General features: G+C 42.9%; 1 protein-coding gene across 3 annotated transcripts in view; it reads right to left on the reverse strand.

Moving 5' to 3' along the window:
• The window catches only part of APPL2 (adaptor protein, phosphotyrosine interacting with PH domain and leucine zipper 2), a 51,694-nt gene extending 38,028 nt beyond the window's left edge, over positions 1–13,666 (reverse strand). The window contains exons 1-2 of one of the 3 annotated variants that reach the window (XM_061417172.1): positions 13,390–13,666; positions 5,522–5,620 (exon numbers count right to left, since the gene is read on the reverse strand). In XM_061417172.1, coding sequence (XP_061273156.1) covers positions 5,522–5,620; positions 13,390–13,443 — 153 coding nt within the window. In that variant the 5' untranslated portion in view covers positions 13,444–13,666. The remainder of the gene's footprint in view (positions 1–5,521; positions 5,621–13,389) is intronic. The other 2 variants (XM_061417174.1, XM_061417173.1) reach the window with 2 other exon arrangements.
• Between the last annotated feature and the right edge of the window lie 1,351 nt (positions 13,667–15,017).

A 15,017-nucleotide genomic window follows, 5' to 3' on the forward strand; every position in this document is an offset into this window, starting at 1 on the left:
GTAAAGAATGGACAGAAGAGTGAAAGACAATACCCTGACCACAGGGAAACTGCTTAGGATGGTGCTGCAGTAGCACAGGTAAGAGCGGAAAACTCTCTCTCCATAGTGACAAGAGGCAAAAGACATTTGGAATAAGGACCTAGAGATGAGGGCTAGAAATAGATTCTGAAATGGCCAGGCTGTGCTGCAGTGACCTTGCCCAGCAAGCTGGTAGAGACTAACCAGAGAAGGCTTCCTGTGGAGTTAGACTTAAGGGGCAGGCAGCAAAGGGTGCCAGGACAAGAAAACAATCAAGAATGGTGGGCAGAGACTCGGGAGAGACACTGTCACAGGGACCAAAGACAGTTAGTTGTGCAGGGGCCGCTGGTACCAGCATCGGGTGCTGCCCGGGAGGGAGGGTGGACAGGGGCTGGGAATCAGGCACGAAGCGGCCTGTGCAGCCAGTGGGGGACGGAGTCTAGAATGAGGAGCAAACATCAACGATGCAGTGAGGAATCAGAACGCAGCTACACTGCCCCTTGAGGAAAGTCAAGATCACAGGACCAAGTTCTATTTAACCCAACCAGTGGACCCAGGGTACAGTGCTATCATAACTATGATTATTCTAAGGCTTAGAAGGTGGTTATGTTAACGGTGAGCACTTCCTGCCAAGGACTGATCTTATACTTTACAGGTATTAGCTCCATTAACCCTCACAACAACCTATGAGGTGGTTATTACTATTAATATGACCTCTGTTTAACTGATAAGGAAACCCAGGCAATCAAGTGACCTGCTCAAGGTCACCCAGCAAGTGGCCAAGACTGGAACCCAGAGCTGATACATCTAAGGTCACACACTTAACCTCGTACCTAAGGAATGAGCCTGGCCCAGAATAATCTCTACCAATCTGAAAGCCTTCAATGTTGGCATGAGGGAAGGTTGTAGATTCCATATGCAAACCCAGTGCAAAAACCCAGGTCTCTGAGGCTGCTTCCAGGAACCACTCAGGGGCTCTCTGCTCCCGTACCTCAGCCTTGAGCTACACATATTCCTCTGTCCCTGTCATACGAACCTCAATGTGACTGTTTTTGAGAGCTGTTAAAATGCACTGATTGAAACCATTATGAATAAAACCCAATTAAACAAGGGGAGTTTCCCTGGGACACAAAAAGGAGCTGGCTCCCACCTTTAACACACTACAAAGCTGCTAGGCTGCTAAGCAGGGTTGTTCTGTGATGACAAGAACAACTGCTGAAGACTCCCACTTCCTTAGCCTCGGCTGACATTTCCAGAGACCAGTATGTCAAGAGAGTACAGTGTGGCGGTGTAGAGTGAGAGTGCAATAAAGTTTTAGAGTCAAAGACCTGAGTTCAAATTCTGATCCCGACTCTCATCAGCTGTATGATCACAGGCAAGCTGCATAAGCTCTCTTAGTTTCCCTGCCTGTAAACACCTACTATAAAAACACCTCTCCTTTACTGTGAAAGCTAAATGAAATTATACACAAGAGGTGTCTCGCCAAGTGTGTGGTACATTTATGTGTCTCATACTATTTTTATTATTAAAATACACAGTTCTGATCCTCTATGCCTTCCAAATCCTTCTCTCTCCCCCATTAAAAGCTCACACTCCTGGATGCCCACTACTCTGTTTCCCAAGAGGAACACTGACTTATTTAGCTTGATATTTATATATATATATCTCATCATTTCTAAAAAGTATTTTCCTCTTTATAATAACAAATGTACGCATATCTTGCAAAGTACTTTACTCCTATCCCCTCCCGCTGTCTAAGCCCAATTTGAAAAGATATGATTCCCAACTCCAGTGTGGACTTTTACATTTTAGGATCAGGAGTTCTGCACTTCAAAAGGTCTGTTTAAGAACAGCTGCAAAGGGACGTTCCTGGTGGTCCAGTGGTTAAGACTCGACCTTCCAATGCAAGGGGTATGGGTTCGATCCCTGTTCGGGGAATTAAGATCCCATATGCTGCAGGGTGTGTTTTAAAGTTGTAGAAAAAAATTTAACAAAAAAAGGTAAATAAAAAAGGAACAGCTGCAGAGATGAGACCATGTTTAAGCAAGCCAGTTTTGCTGAAGGAAAGGGAAAGAGCCTGAACCATGGTTCTCACGTCAAAAAATTCCATCCAGAACGTAATTAAAAAAAAAAAAAAAAACCACACCAGAACAAACGAAGAAATCCATCCAGACTGAAGGCACCAACTACAGAGGCGTGTCATCTGTTGGAGGAGAAAGACGGTTCTAGAAGATGCCAGGTTTCACTAACACTGCTAGGAACATCATTTGACCTTCCCCTGTTTCCTCAGTACAGTGTCTGAGAGAAGTAGTATTACCAAAGTAAACTTTCCAGATCCTAATAAATCCATTTTTTAAAGATTTTTTAAAAACCTTAACCTTTCTAGGAAAGAAACAAAAGTACAGCAGATATACAAAATCAAAACAAATATATTAAATGCAAAACTTGGGCAGATTTTTACTGAATATGTATACTCATGCATATATTTAAACACTATGTAAGTTTTAAACTTACTTAGTCAATAGTCTGAAAGACAGCAGAGATTCCTAAGTATGTAAATCATCTCTGCTGCAGGAGACGAATTCTTTTGTTCAGATGACCCACGATGGAGTACGCAGCTCCTGTGTGTGCAATGGCGTGTCTGACACTTAGGAAGCCACAGGCCATCCAGGCACTGCTGCAAAATGCTGAAAACAGCTTAGAGCCCACAGCTTCATTCTACTGCTTAAGACAAATAAAATTACAGACTTTCCCCAAACCAGCCAATATCAGCAAAACTGCTCACAGAACTTTCCTCTAGTTTTTTTTCACTCTTCCTCTTTCTAAAACTAAGGCCCAAATGGGCAAGTTCACTGTATCAGAATCCAGAAAATTACCATGCGGCTTGATTTAAAATATCTTTTATGAACATTTATCATTTATTAACAGCATTAACCTGGTTTGAAAAATGTAATAATGAAAAACATCTTGCTAAGCACCTGTATTTTAAAATGAAATTACAAAACTCTATTAATATAATTGAACAGGTCTAGGTGTAAAATATTTAAGGAAGAATGTTAAATAAAACCAAGAAAACATAACCTAAGGGGAAACGCTGAATGAAAATATTGGCACCTCTTTCTCTTTCTCCCTCCCTTTCTTTCTCTCTTTCTTCCCAACCACATACATGGACATAAACAAAGGGATCAAAGAGGAGTTAGAAAAGTTTTCTTTTTAATTAAAAAGAAACAAAACATGTTCAAATAAACCTGAAAAACAACTAGCCCTGACCCAACTAGCCCTGACCCCAGCCAATCTGAGTGCCACCGGACACTGCCAGAATCCGTCCCTGAGCTGGCAGCATTAGCCAGACGTTCCTGCTAAGCTTCTGCCACAGGAAACGCCGAGGCAGAAGGAAGGGTTTCTGCCAGCACAAAAGCCCATGTGATGATCATGTGGTGTGAACTGAGAGCTGGTTACAGCTCTTGGAATGCAAGATCCACTTAATTTTGGCAAAATGCAGTTTTCTGGGCTCAAAAAAAAAAAAAAAACACACATAAGAGAGTGTCTGGACATCTCCAAGTAAATGATTCTGACAGACACGGAGAGGCAGAGCAGAGACTCTTGGGAGTGGCGGAGTTGTAGTCCCTTAAGTCTTGGGACTCTTAAACCTTAAACAGGAGACCAATCATTTGACAACAATATTCAAATTCCTGAAGAGCAAGCAAATTTCAGTAAAAAAATTTTCTATTCCCTTAAATTCTGAATATTCAGGAAAAAAATACAAAAAATGTAATCGAAATAAATAGGGTTTTTGAAAAACTGACGAAGTAGGTCTCCTAGTTTCTGAGTGCTTTACCTCAGAAACAAAACCACAAATAACTGTGTGATTCTTTTGGTCACTAAAATTAGTTCCAATTAATAAGTAACACTTTTATAATATAGTAGTTTGCAAATCTCTATCTCTAGCCTGAACTCTGGATCTGAACTTTCAACATGATCTCTTTCCCCACTTTGATGTCCATGGACACCTCAGCCTTTCAAGAATTAAGACTGGCGTCTCTGCCATTCCTGTCACTGTCACACACACACATCCACACACACACTCACACACACCCCCACAAACATCCAGCTCCTCTTTCTGTGCTCTCCCAACTATGCACCCTGTCGTTCAAGTCAGAGACCTGGGCTTCATTCTTGATTCATTCTTCACTGACCTGACCCCTTCACATTCAGTCAATCACCAATCTGCCTCTTCCTGTTGCCACTGCCCTAGCTCAGGCTACCACTCTTATGTGTAGTAGTTAAGAGTCTGGGCTTTGGCTTCAGGCTGACTTGCTCTGCCATGTATTAACAGGGTGGACTTGGGAAGTCACTCATATGAGAATCCTTAAATCTCCTGACCTAGAAAATGAAGAAAACAGTAACAACACTCACCTCACAGAGTTGTGAGTGAATTTAAATGAAATGATTACAGGTAAAAGCCTCTGAAACTGTGCCTGGACCTTAGGAAGTAGTCAATAAATTTCAACCGTCACAATCATCCTCCTTTTGGGTGTCCAGCACAATCCTCCGGGTTAGGCACCCTTTCTCTCCCAGCACCTCTACACTCTTTGCTAACTGTTTTGTCTCCCAACCCAGCTGTAAGCTCCCTAATGGCAAGGACTGAGTCTTTTTCCCATATATGATATGAACGAATGATTAATAAAACAATGATAATAAGTGATTATATATGAAGAGTAAGTATGTAATAATAAATGACTACACATGACTACTAATATACACTATTATACACTGAATGTGGTATTTATTTAGAGATCATAGGTGAGAAAAAGAAACAGTAACACAGACAGATTTAAGTCAGCAAGGAATTAATAATGAAACCAGTTGCCATAATATTTTGACGTGTAAGGTAACAAATTTTACTTTTAAGTAACTCTCAAGTTTTATCCTAGCAAGTAACATACATAGGCAATTCTTGATCTTAAAAAGATTCACTTTTGCTACTCAGCAATTTATTTTCCATGGTTTTGCAAGATAAAGATACTTGTTCCTCAAAACAAAGAACCACCCAACTGTTCTAGAACTGTGACTCAAATCTTTTCAGAGGAAGCACTTGAAAAAACATCTCTATGCGCCTGCACTGACATCTAAGACTGATATTTATGAGAAAGAAAAGAGCCATGCCTCAGAATACTGAACCCACTCATTCACAAGTAGGAAGAGGAGACTCAAATGTTTCCCTTTGGGAGTGCATTCCTTTTTTTTTTATTAAAAAGCAGTGATGTGGTACCTTTCTACTGGTTCTACTAGTTACAGGAAAATTATCCTCTTTCTTAGGCTATGAAAGCAAACTGTCCTTAGTTTTTTGAGATGAAGAGAAGAGAAAAACAACTGTGATTTTATTTCAAAAATTTAAAGGGGGGTGTTCTGACTCAAATCTCTTGACCTCCTGAGAGAAGTTCAAGGTGAGGGCAGAGGGCTCCTACTCTGTTCCTCTCCAGGTGAGTGGGCACGAGGATACCTGGGCTCCATAGACGCGCTGCATCGCTTGAAGCAGCTGGTTGGTATAATCTGTGAGAGTGCCGGCATCTTCCTCAAACACACTCAGTAAAGAGCGAGTCTGCAAGAAAAGAGGCCAATATTATTTCTAAGTGGAAAAGTTGCAAAAGAAGTAAAACAAATACACACACACACACAGAACTGGGAAGGGAAGATGCCTGTTCTCTGGCTTTATTATTTTATTGCTAATACTGATACAAGTTGATTCCTGGAGCTTTAATTTAGAATTCCTTTTCTAATCCTTTAGACTACAGTGCAAGGCCAAACTGAATACAGTTCGAGTATTGGGGACAGAGAAGGAAAGCCGGTTTCTAAAGGGTTAAGACTCAAGGGCTATTATCTGTCTCGACTTTAGCCTCTACCTAAGCACCAGGGAAGTTCATCCAATAAAACAGTGTTAAAAAGGGCAGCCTCTCCCTTCAAGCCCATAACTTGAACTCAGTGTCAGTCCTGTCTGTGTACCTGGGGTGTGGTCACCCAGCACTGCATCATCTCAGTCGTTAACCATCTGTCTGGTTTTCTGCAATCTTGAGTGTCTTGCAGGAGTGTGTCATTCCTTCCGCTTAAGACACTACAGTCAATCTCCATGTCTTACGTCACATTCTAGTCAACCACATTTTTAAACTCATGGCCAGGAAATTTCGTGTACTATGGGCATGCCAGCAGAAGTTCTGGGCACAAAACTCAAATAGAAACTTAGGAACGCTAGCTCCATTCCTTTGGGAAGACTACTCAGGGTTTCAAGAACAGCTGAGCAATGTCTTAGATGAAAGGTATTTCCTATCATTTTCATGCAGAGTGCCTGATCTGCTGAGCACTAAGAAAATATTTATATATTGGAAGATGTCTAAAGAAGTATCACGGCATCACATAAGAGACCATGTCTGTTCAAGGGACTACTGTTAATGTGTCTAGCACAATGGGAAACATTAGTGACAGTGGGATCTCTATTTCAGAAAACAATCCACTAGGCAGTGAACAGAGAGTAAACTACAGAAATGTCTTTAATAAGGTGATTCCAGGGCAGCTTACAAAGAACAATCCATTAAGGTGCATAGTTTCCCTGCAAAGGAATTTCAATTCCTTCTTTCTTTTTCTAACTTATCTCAGGCAAGAGAACAATAACTGACCCCAAAGCATCCCCTAATAAACTAGAAGAGAAATCCAGGCGTTTGAATCGTCTGACCTTTGATTTTGTTGACAAACTCTGGGGCACTTCACAGCAGTACATATTATCCTGGCTTTGCCTGAGGTCTTTATGGCTAAAAATACCTTCTCTGAAACCAATGAACTCTCTTCAGTACCAATTCCTATCAACAGAAGGATCAGAACAAATAAAACAAAAATCATGGCTGTGACCCACTGGATCTTAATCCATCACTGCATGTCAATGAGTAGGTGAAAAACATTGATTTAGAATTCTTTATTATATCTCTTTCAAATATACTATTTGAAAAAAAGATTGCTAAAAGATGTTTTTGGAACCTACAGTGACTAGTCCATTACTCTAGAGTCATTCATTCACGTATATACTTTAGCCTTCATCCAATATTGGATGATACACTGTGATGGGGATTCAGATTCAGCGATGTTCTCCAGAAGCTTATAGTCTATTGGGCCCTCTCAAAGGCTCTGCGATCCTCTTGGGACCATGTCAGTCCTGGGTCCAAATTCAGGCCCTAACACTAATTTGCAGGTAGCACTAGAAGTAAAGAAAGTCCTTACGGTGCCTACCAGTGTCTAACACTAGCGGTAGCAGAGGATAGTGATCATGAAGCAGATAATGAACGTCAGTCGCTTATTACACATTGGCTTCACATGTATGATTTCATTTCAACACTGCGGCAACATTATCTACACAGTTAACTACTGATGTAAACGTCAGCTAATAGGAGAGAGCCTTTCGGTACTCATGGTGTCAGCGATGAAGGAGTTCTTCAATGTTTATTATGATTCGGGTTCCTTTTTTTGCTATAACAGTATGTCTAAGAGAAAGAAAAAGAGCGATACAACTGGATCGAGGCTATTTAATTTTTTAAAATACTACTCCCATCCATTTAGTTGAATCCTACTTACTGTTTTTAAAACTCTTAGGAACAAAACAGAATGGAAAATGAGCTGTAGGATGAAACGAGAGGGCTTGTATAAATATCCTCCACAAAGAGAGTAGAAAGAAAGCTAAAAACTACCATTTACTCTGTACGTCCTATGTATCAGACACTGTGTCGAGCACTAAATACTACTTCATCTAATCCTTCCACCAACTTCATTAGATACCACAGTTAAACTACCCCTTTTACAGATGATAAAACTGAGGCTCATCAAGGTTAAGAAACCTCCCACAACTGGGAAGCAGCAGGGCTGCAATGTAAACCCAGGTCTGGCTGGCACCAATGGCCAACGTTGTTTCCATCACAGGAGTCTGCATCCGTCACCCAGCAAAGGTGGGTTTCACCAGTGGGCATGCCCCTTGGCCCACAGCTCCCAATCCTGTCTGGAGGCGGGATGCAGCCGTCTGGAGCTGGCTTCTCTTTGCTCATCCTACTGTCATGCTCTTACCTGTGATAACAGCCAAAGCTACATCACAGATCTTTTCTTTATATCCTGAACATGTTTATCATGATACTAAAACTGACAAAAACACTCCTATCTTCCCTTTCTAACTGAACGAGGCCACGATCATCTTGAAAAAAAATACCCAGCTATCTCAGACACTGTTTTAATATCCACAGTTATCAGCCATCTGTTTAAACTTATACATGGAACAACAGGAATGTTCTGAGATATGAAGAAGGAATAGGACCAGTCATAGGTACACTAGTTGCTGGAAAGTTCTACCAAAAAATCCAGAGGACACTGTTGCATATAATTATAAGGACAATAACAGCAATCATTTATGGAGTTACTGTAACATGCAAGCGTGGAGATATTGATACTTGATATATGTTACTTATTCTTCATAAGAATTGAGCAAGTATTTTATTCTGATTTTACATGTGCTGAAACACAAGCTCAGAGAGGTTGAGTCACGTGCTGGATCATGATTTAAATTCCATCCTTTCTCTACTACTCTATACTTTCAAGAGTATGCCTGGACAGAAGAACAAAACCAAACACCTCAGCCTTAGTGCCACACTACCTTCCATCTTACAATAAAGAAACCAAGTGTAATCTAACAAAATAGTCCTAAACATTTTTCACGCCTAAAAACAGCATCTACTTATATAATGGCACAATTTCAATAGCTGTGATTATAAAATTTACACACATGTATGTGTATATTTTATACGTATTTAAAATGTTTCAATATTTATCACATATAATATATACAAGTATAAATACTACATATATATATTTAAGGTAAAAACAAAACTCTTATTCCCACATTATGGGAGAGGGACAGAAATGTCTCAGTAGAACCAAGTCTACTGAAATAAAGATGTATTATAAACAAAGAGTACAGCAGGACAAAAGTCTTCCACAATGAAGACAAAACCACTAGGCAATGTTCTGACGCATCTTGCTGGAGTTAAAAAGGCCTGGTTTCCCAGTTGGACCTCTCACTGCATAATCTCAGAACTTAGTCCTTAAACTGTCTGTGCTTCAGTTGTGCCAACTGCAAAGGAAACAAACATCCTAACAAAACAGCAAGCAACAGCGCTTCACTTTATCTCAAAAGCACGCCACGCACAGGAAAAAGAATAGCCCCTGGAGAAGGGCAAGCTGCAGCAGCTCAAAGTTGCATTTGTGTTCCTATCACAGTAGTATTCACACAGTGCAGGAACTGCTGCTCTCCTTATCTGTCTCCCAGAACAGACTGTCAACCAACAGAGGGCAGGCATTCTTATCTGTCATTACATTCCAGCATTTACCAGCACTTAGCCAGGAGCAGGGGACTTTCCAGGTGGCTCTAGTGGTAAAGAACCCGCCTGCCAATGCAGGAGACAAAGGAGACACAAGTTCAATCCCTGGGTCAGGAAGAACCCTTGCAGAATGGAATGGCAACCCACTCCAGTATTCTTGCCTGGAGAATTCCATGGACAGAGGAGCCTGGCGGGCTACAGTCCATAAGGTTGCAAAGAGTCAGACACGACTGAAGTGACTTAGCACAGCACAGCCAGGATCAGAGGCTCCCAAACAGCAACAGAGACAAGTATCTTAATCCCTAAAACATTCTGTTGCTCATACAGCAGAGATCAAATTGTGAACATCCGTTGGATCACTGAAAAAGCAAGTGAGTTCCAGAAAAACATCTACTTCTGCTTTATTGACTAGGCCAAAGCCTTTGATTGTGTGGATCACAACAAACTGTGGAAAATTCTTCAAGAGATGGGAATACTAGACCACCTTACCTGCCTCCTGAGAAATCTGTATGCAGGTCAAGAAGCAACGGTTACAACTGGACATGGAACAACAGACTGGTTCCAAATGGGGAAAGGAGGACATCAAGGCTGTATATCATCACCCTGCTTATTTAACTTATATGCAGAATACATTATTCGAAATGTTGGGCTGGATGAAGCACAAGTTGGAATCAAGATTGCCGAGAGAAATATCAATAACCTCAGATATGCAGATGACACCAACCTTATGGCAGAAAGCAAAGAACTAAAGAGCCTCTTGATGAAAGTGAAAAAGTTGGCTTCAAACTCAACATTCAGAAAATGAAGCTCATGGTATCTGGTCCTATCACTTCATGGCAAATAGATGGGGAAACAATGGAAACAGAGAGATACTTTATTTTGGGGGCTCCAAAATCACTGCAAATGGTGACTGCAGCCATGAAAATAAAAGACGCTTACTCCTTGGAAGGAAAGTTATGACCAACCCAGACAGCATATTAAAAAGCAGAGTCATTACTTTGCCAACAAAGGTCCATCTATCAAGGCTATGATTTTTCCAGCAGCCGTGTATGGATGTGAGGGTTGGACTATAAAGAAAGCTGAGCGCCGAAGAATTGATGCTTTTGAACTGTGGTGTTGGAAAAGACTCTTGAGAGTCCCCTGGACTGCAAGGAGCTCAAACCAATCAGTCCTAAAGGAAATCAGTCCTGAATATGCACTGGAAGGACTGATGCTGAAGCTCCAATACTTTGGCCACCTGATGGGAAGAACTGACTCCTTAGAAAGACCCTGATGCTAGGAAAGACTGAAGGTGGGAGGAGAATGGAATGACAGAGGATGAGATGGTTGGATGGCATCACTGACTCGACTGACATGAGTGTGAATAAGTTCTGGGAGTTGGTGATGGACAGGGAAGCCTGGCATGCTGCCGTCCAAGGGGTTGCAAAGAGTTGGACATAACTGAGTGACTGAACTCTTATAACACGTTGTGCAGGGCTGTGAACTATAAAGAAAAAAGGACGTGAACAGATGTATCTAAGGTCAGTGAACTGTTTTTCAGCTCCTCTTGGGTCACTGAGTTTAAACATAAAAGTTTCTGTGTTCATTAATGAATCCTATGCAACCAGGTTACTGGAGTAACCCTCATAAATACTCCACATAAAACAAGAGGAAACAAACAATAGATGGTTTCTTAAGAACGCTTCCTTTTAGTGAAATACTCTAGGTCACCGATGACAGAAAAGCCAGGTGCTAGGTGGCTGGGCTAACTTCAACAACACAGGCAGACTGCCTGAGTTCCAATCCTGGCTCTTCCACTCTATAATGTATAATTCTGGGGGCAAATTATTTAACTTCTCTGCTCCTTGGTAACTTTAATAGAGGACCTACTTCAAAAGATTGTTGGATTAGATGAGTTAATATATGTAAAGTATTGAGAACAGTGCCTGGCACATAAAATGCATATATGATACAGGTGTTTGCTATGGTTTTTATTCTTTATAGATAAAACGAAGGAGTTGGATTAGATTCCTTCCAATTAGAAGTCTATGAATCTCTTGGGAGGAAAGCTGCATTAGGCACAGGCCCCACACAAGAACACTATGCTTTGATGGTTATCAGAGACCGTCCTAGAAGTTAGCTTCCTTTCAAACCTCACCAAGAAGCCTTGTGACACTCACGTCTCAAAAGCAATGACAAATTCATCGCATAAAGAGGAACCCTAAAGACGAATGAGAAGGCCTCCATACCTCTTCTTCCTCAAGCATGATAAAACTTTAAGCCCCTTAAAGATCATCTGCTCCTCATTCTGCAGATGAGAAAAACCAAGCCAGTCACACTATTGGGCTCGTGCTGTCGCTCGGTGTTTTTTATCACTGTGCCACCTGGGAAGCCCCAGTCACAGGACAGGGATGAGGAATTCACCCAAATCAAATGATGAGTTAATGTTAGAGACACAATTAGGACCTTGCTTGCCAGTCCTCCTTAGCCTGCTTCATAGCTGAGTACATCCTGAAAATACTCAGAACTAGTGCATATTCATTGATGTGAGAACCAAAAATTCCAAATGTTAACTCCTCGGTGAGGGCAACACTGAGATTCAGTTAGTGCAGCCTCTTTCATCTGGCTCAGCCATCACCATGCTCCATTAGGAAAGCAATGTATCTTTGCACCTCAGTTTCTCCAACTACAAAGCAAGTGGAAATCCTTGTTCAAAGTGGTGGAAATCCTTGTTCAAAATGATAGAAATCCCACTTTATTATCTTCAGATCTCACATAACAGGTCTGAGGATGGACAAAATGACTTCTACCAAGGGCTTTTGTCCCATCAAAATGCCAGAAGTGCAGAGACTTCAAAGCAGTCTTTGAAAAAGTCAGACCTGAGGATGCCAATTAAAAAAAAAAAAAATCACAGCTTCCTTACAATTTCTTGACTATGTAAGGAAGATGACAAAGAAATGGGCACAAGATTTTAAGCACAGAATCCTTTGATTACTAAGTCTGAAGTGGAGAGATGCAGAATGGGTAAGTTCATCAAAGGATCATCTCCAGGAGGCCCAATTACATTAAGAAGAAAATCGAAAGCAAAAAGGGAAGAGAATTTGTGAGAGGAAAATAGTTTACTCTTAAAATCTTACTCTCATGTTTTAAGAGTTGAGATACTAGGGAATAAAGAGCCTTACTTAAGTAACCCAGGGATGCAGAGCCACTAGGGTAAATAAGAAGCTGGGGAAACGTGAAAGAAGGTGAACAAAGGTTCCCTGGGGAAAGGTGTACTGATTAGGAACTAAAGTCATTCTGCACTCACTATATTTACACACCAGCTTTCTGCAGAGCTCAAAGGACTTGAATCTCATCTGGGGAGTGCTAATGAAGTTTCCCTGTGCGACAAATGAGAGAGGTATTGTATTATTACAATTTCCTCTTCACAAATGGGAAAACAGGGCCAAGGGGAGCTCTGGCACCGCTGGGAAAGAGGTCGAGGCTCTCTGCCTCTAACTCTGGCCCTAAATCCACCAGGTCCCAGCATATCGGCAGCAGTAATAAGACTGACTTCTTATTCTGTGCCAGACATTACTCGCTAACAACTTTACAGGCATTTCTTTAATTCTAACAACTCAAGGAGACAGGAACAATTATTATCCCTATCTTACTTACAGATGACGAAACTGAGGCAGAAAAAGATTATCTGCCCGGGGCACCCGGCTAGTAAGCGGTGGAGCCTAGGTGTAGGCCAAGCAGCCCCGGTTTCAGCTGAGTTTGGAGAGGGGTCGGGACACAAAGAGTCGGGGTTGCTTTCCCGGTGTCTCCAGCTCTGCCTGAGGGATGCCATGTCCCGGAGCATCCCGGGTTCAGGACATTGGGCCGGGACCCGCCCCCTCCTTGCCCCCAAGGTGGCCCGGCGTACTCCCCGCCTCCACCCCGGGGCTGGAAGGGCCTCCTCGGCCTCAAGCCCTCGGGCGAAGGGGACCCGGGCGGCGGGAGATACCTGGGGGCTGTCCTGCAACGCCTCCTCTAGCAAGAGCTTGTCCACAGCGGGCATGGTGCCGCGCGGAGAGCCGAGGGCCGGATGGAAGCACGGAGAGCGGACGGCGCGGCAGTCCAGGCTCAGGCGACGAGCGTGTGCTCTGTGCCCTGGGTGGCCCCACGCGCGCCCACGCCTGGCCAGTGGCCGCCGCCGTCCGCCCGCCGGCCCTCCTCTCAGCCCAGCCCTCAGCTGAGCAGGAACAACAGGAAGTGTGGCGAGCGCCGACACGGCCACCGGAAGTGTGGCGGCCCCGCTTCCGCCAGCGCCCTTCTCTCGCGGGAAACCGCATACCCCGCCGGGCTCCCAGAGAGTAGTGTGTGAGGGTTCGTGGTTAAGGGGCCAGTGCTTGAGCTCGAGAATGCATCTAAAGCCCAGGAGGGGGAACTCAAGAGCAGAAGTGAGTGAAAGTCGCTCAGTCGTGTCTGACTCTTTGCGACCCCATGAACTATTCAGTCCATGGAATTCTCCAGGCCAGAACACTGGAGTGGGTAGCCTTTGCCTTCTCCAGGGGATCTTCCCAACCCAGGGAGCAAACCCAGGTCTCTGCCTTGCAGGCAGATTTTTTACCAGCTGAGCCACAAGAGCGCGAAGATAAGGTTTTATCTGCTTGTGGTACCCAGACTTTTTGAGTAAAGGAGATTAAGAGCCGATAGGTTTTGAAAATCTGTGCAATGCTGTGTGAAAATCTTAAGCTCCCCGTACCACTTTTTCTAGAAAAATCTCAGTGCCCTCGGGACAGCTCTGAGAGCAGAGAGGTCAGCTAGTTCTAGGAAAAAAAAAATAGGTAACTGAATCATCTGTGGTATTTGGAAGTAACCTTTTGGGAAACCACAGCTATTTGGCTAATATGGTTAGGTCTCGCCCTCGTGAATTGGTATGTTGTATCATTTTGGAAAATGTCCTAATTAAGGTTTTAGGGTAGATGATCTAGTTCAGTGTTGTCATTTAGAGATTTTTTTTAAGGGACCCTAAGAATGGTTTCGGAGAAGGCGATGGCACCCCACTCCAGTACTCTTGCCTGGAAAATCCCATGGACAGAGGAGCCTGGTAGGCTGCAGTCCATGGGGTCGGGAAGAGTGGGATACGACTGAGGGACTTCACTTTCACTTTTAACTTTCATGCATTGGAGAAGGAAATGGCAACCCACTCCAGTATTCTTGCCTGGAGAATCCCAGGGACGGGGGAGCCTGGTGGGGAGCCTGGTGGGCTGCCGTCTGTGGGGTCGCACAGAGTCGGACACGACTGAAGCCACTTAGCAGCAGCAGCAGCAGCAGCAAGAATGATTTGTTCAGAGTCAGTTAATGGAAGCTAGAGGAAAAAGAGAAAGAGGGAAGAGGAGGTGATGGTGAATACTGGCAAATGAAACTTGGTATCTTCTTATACCAAAGGCAAGGGTTTCAGAATCTTTACTCCTTTAGGAATCTAAGATTTTCGTAATAGGACATATCACCAAAAACAGACAAACAAAAACACCAAAACCAAACCAACAAACAAAAAAGGCAAGCAGAATATGATTTTTTAAAAAATACAAATTCTGTGTTTTATAGAAACACCTAGGTATATTAAGGCACAGTCTGAATTGCAAACAC

The sequence above is a fragment of the Bos javanicus genome, chromosome 5 (genome assembly GCF_032452875.1).
Source record: "Bos javanicus breed banteng chromosome 5, ARS-OSU_banteng_1.0, whole genome shotgun sequence".
NCBI lineage: Eukaryota > Metazoa > Chordata > Mammalia > Artiodactyla > Bovidae > Bos > Bos javanicus.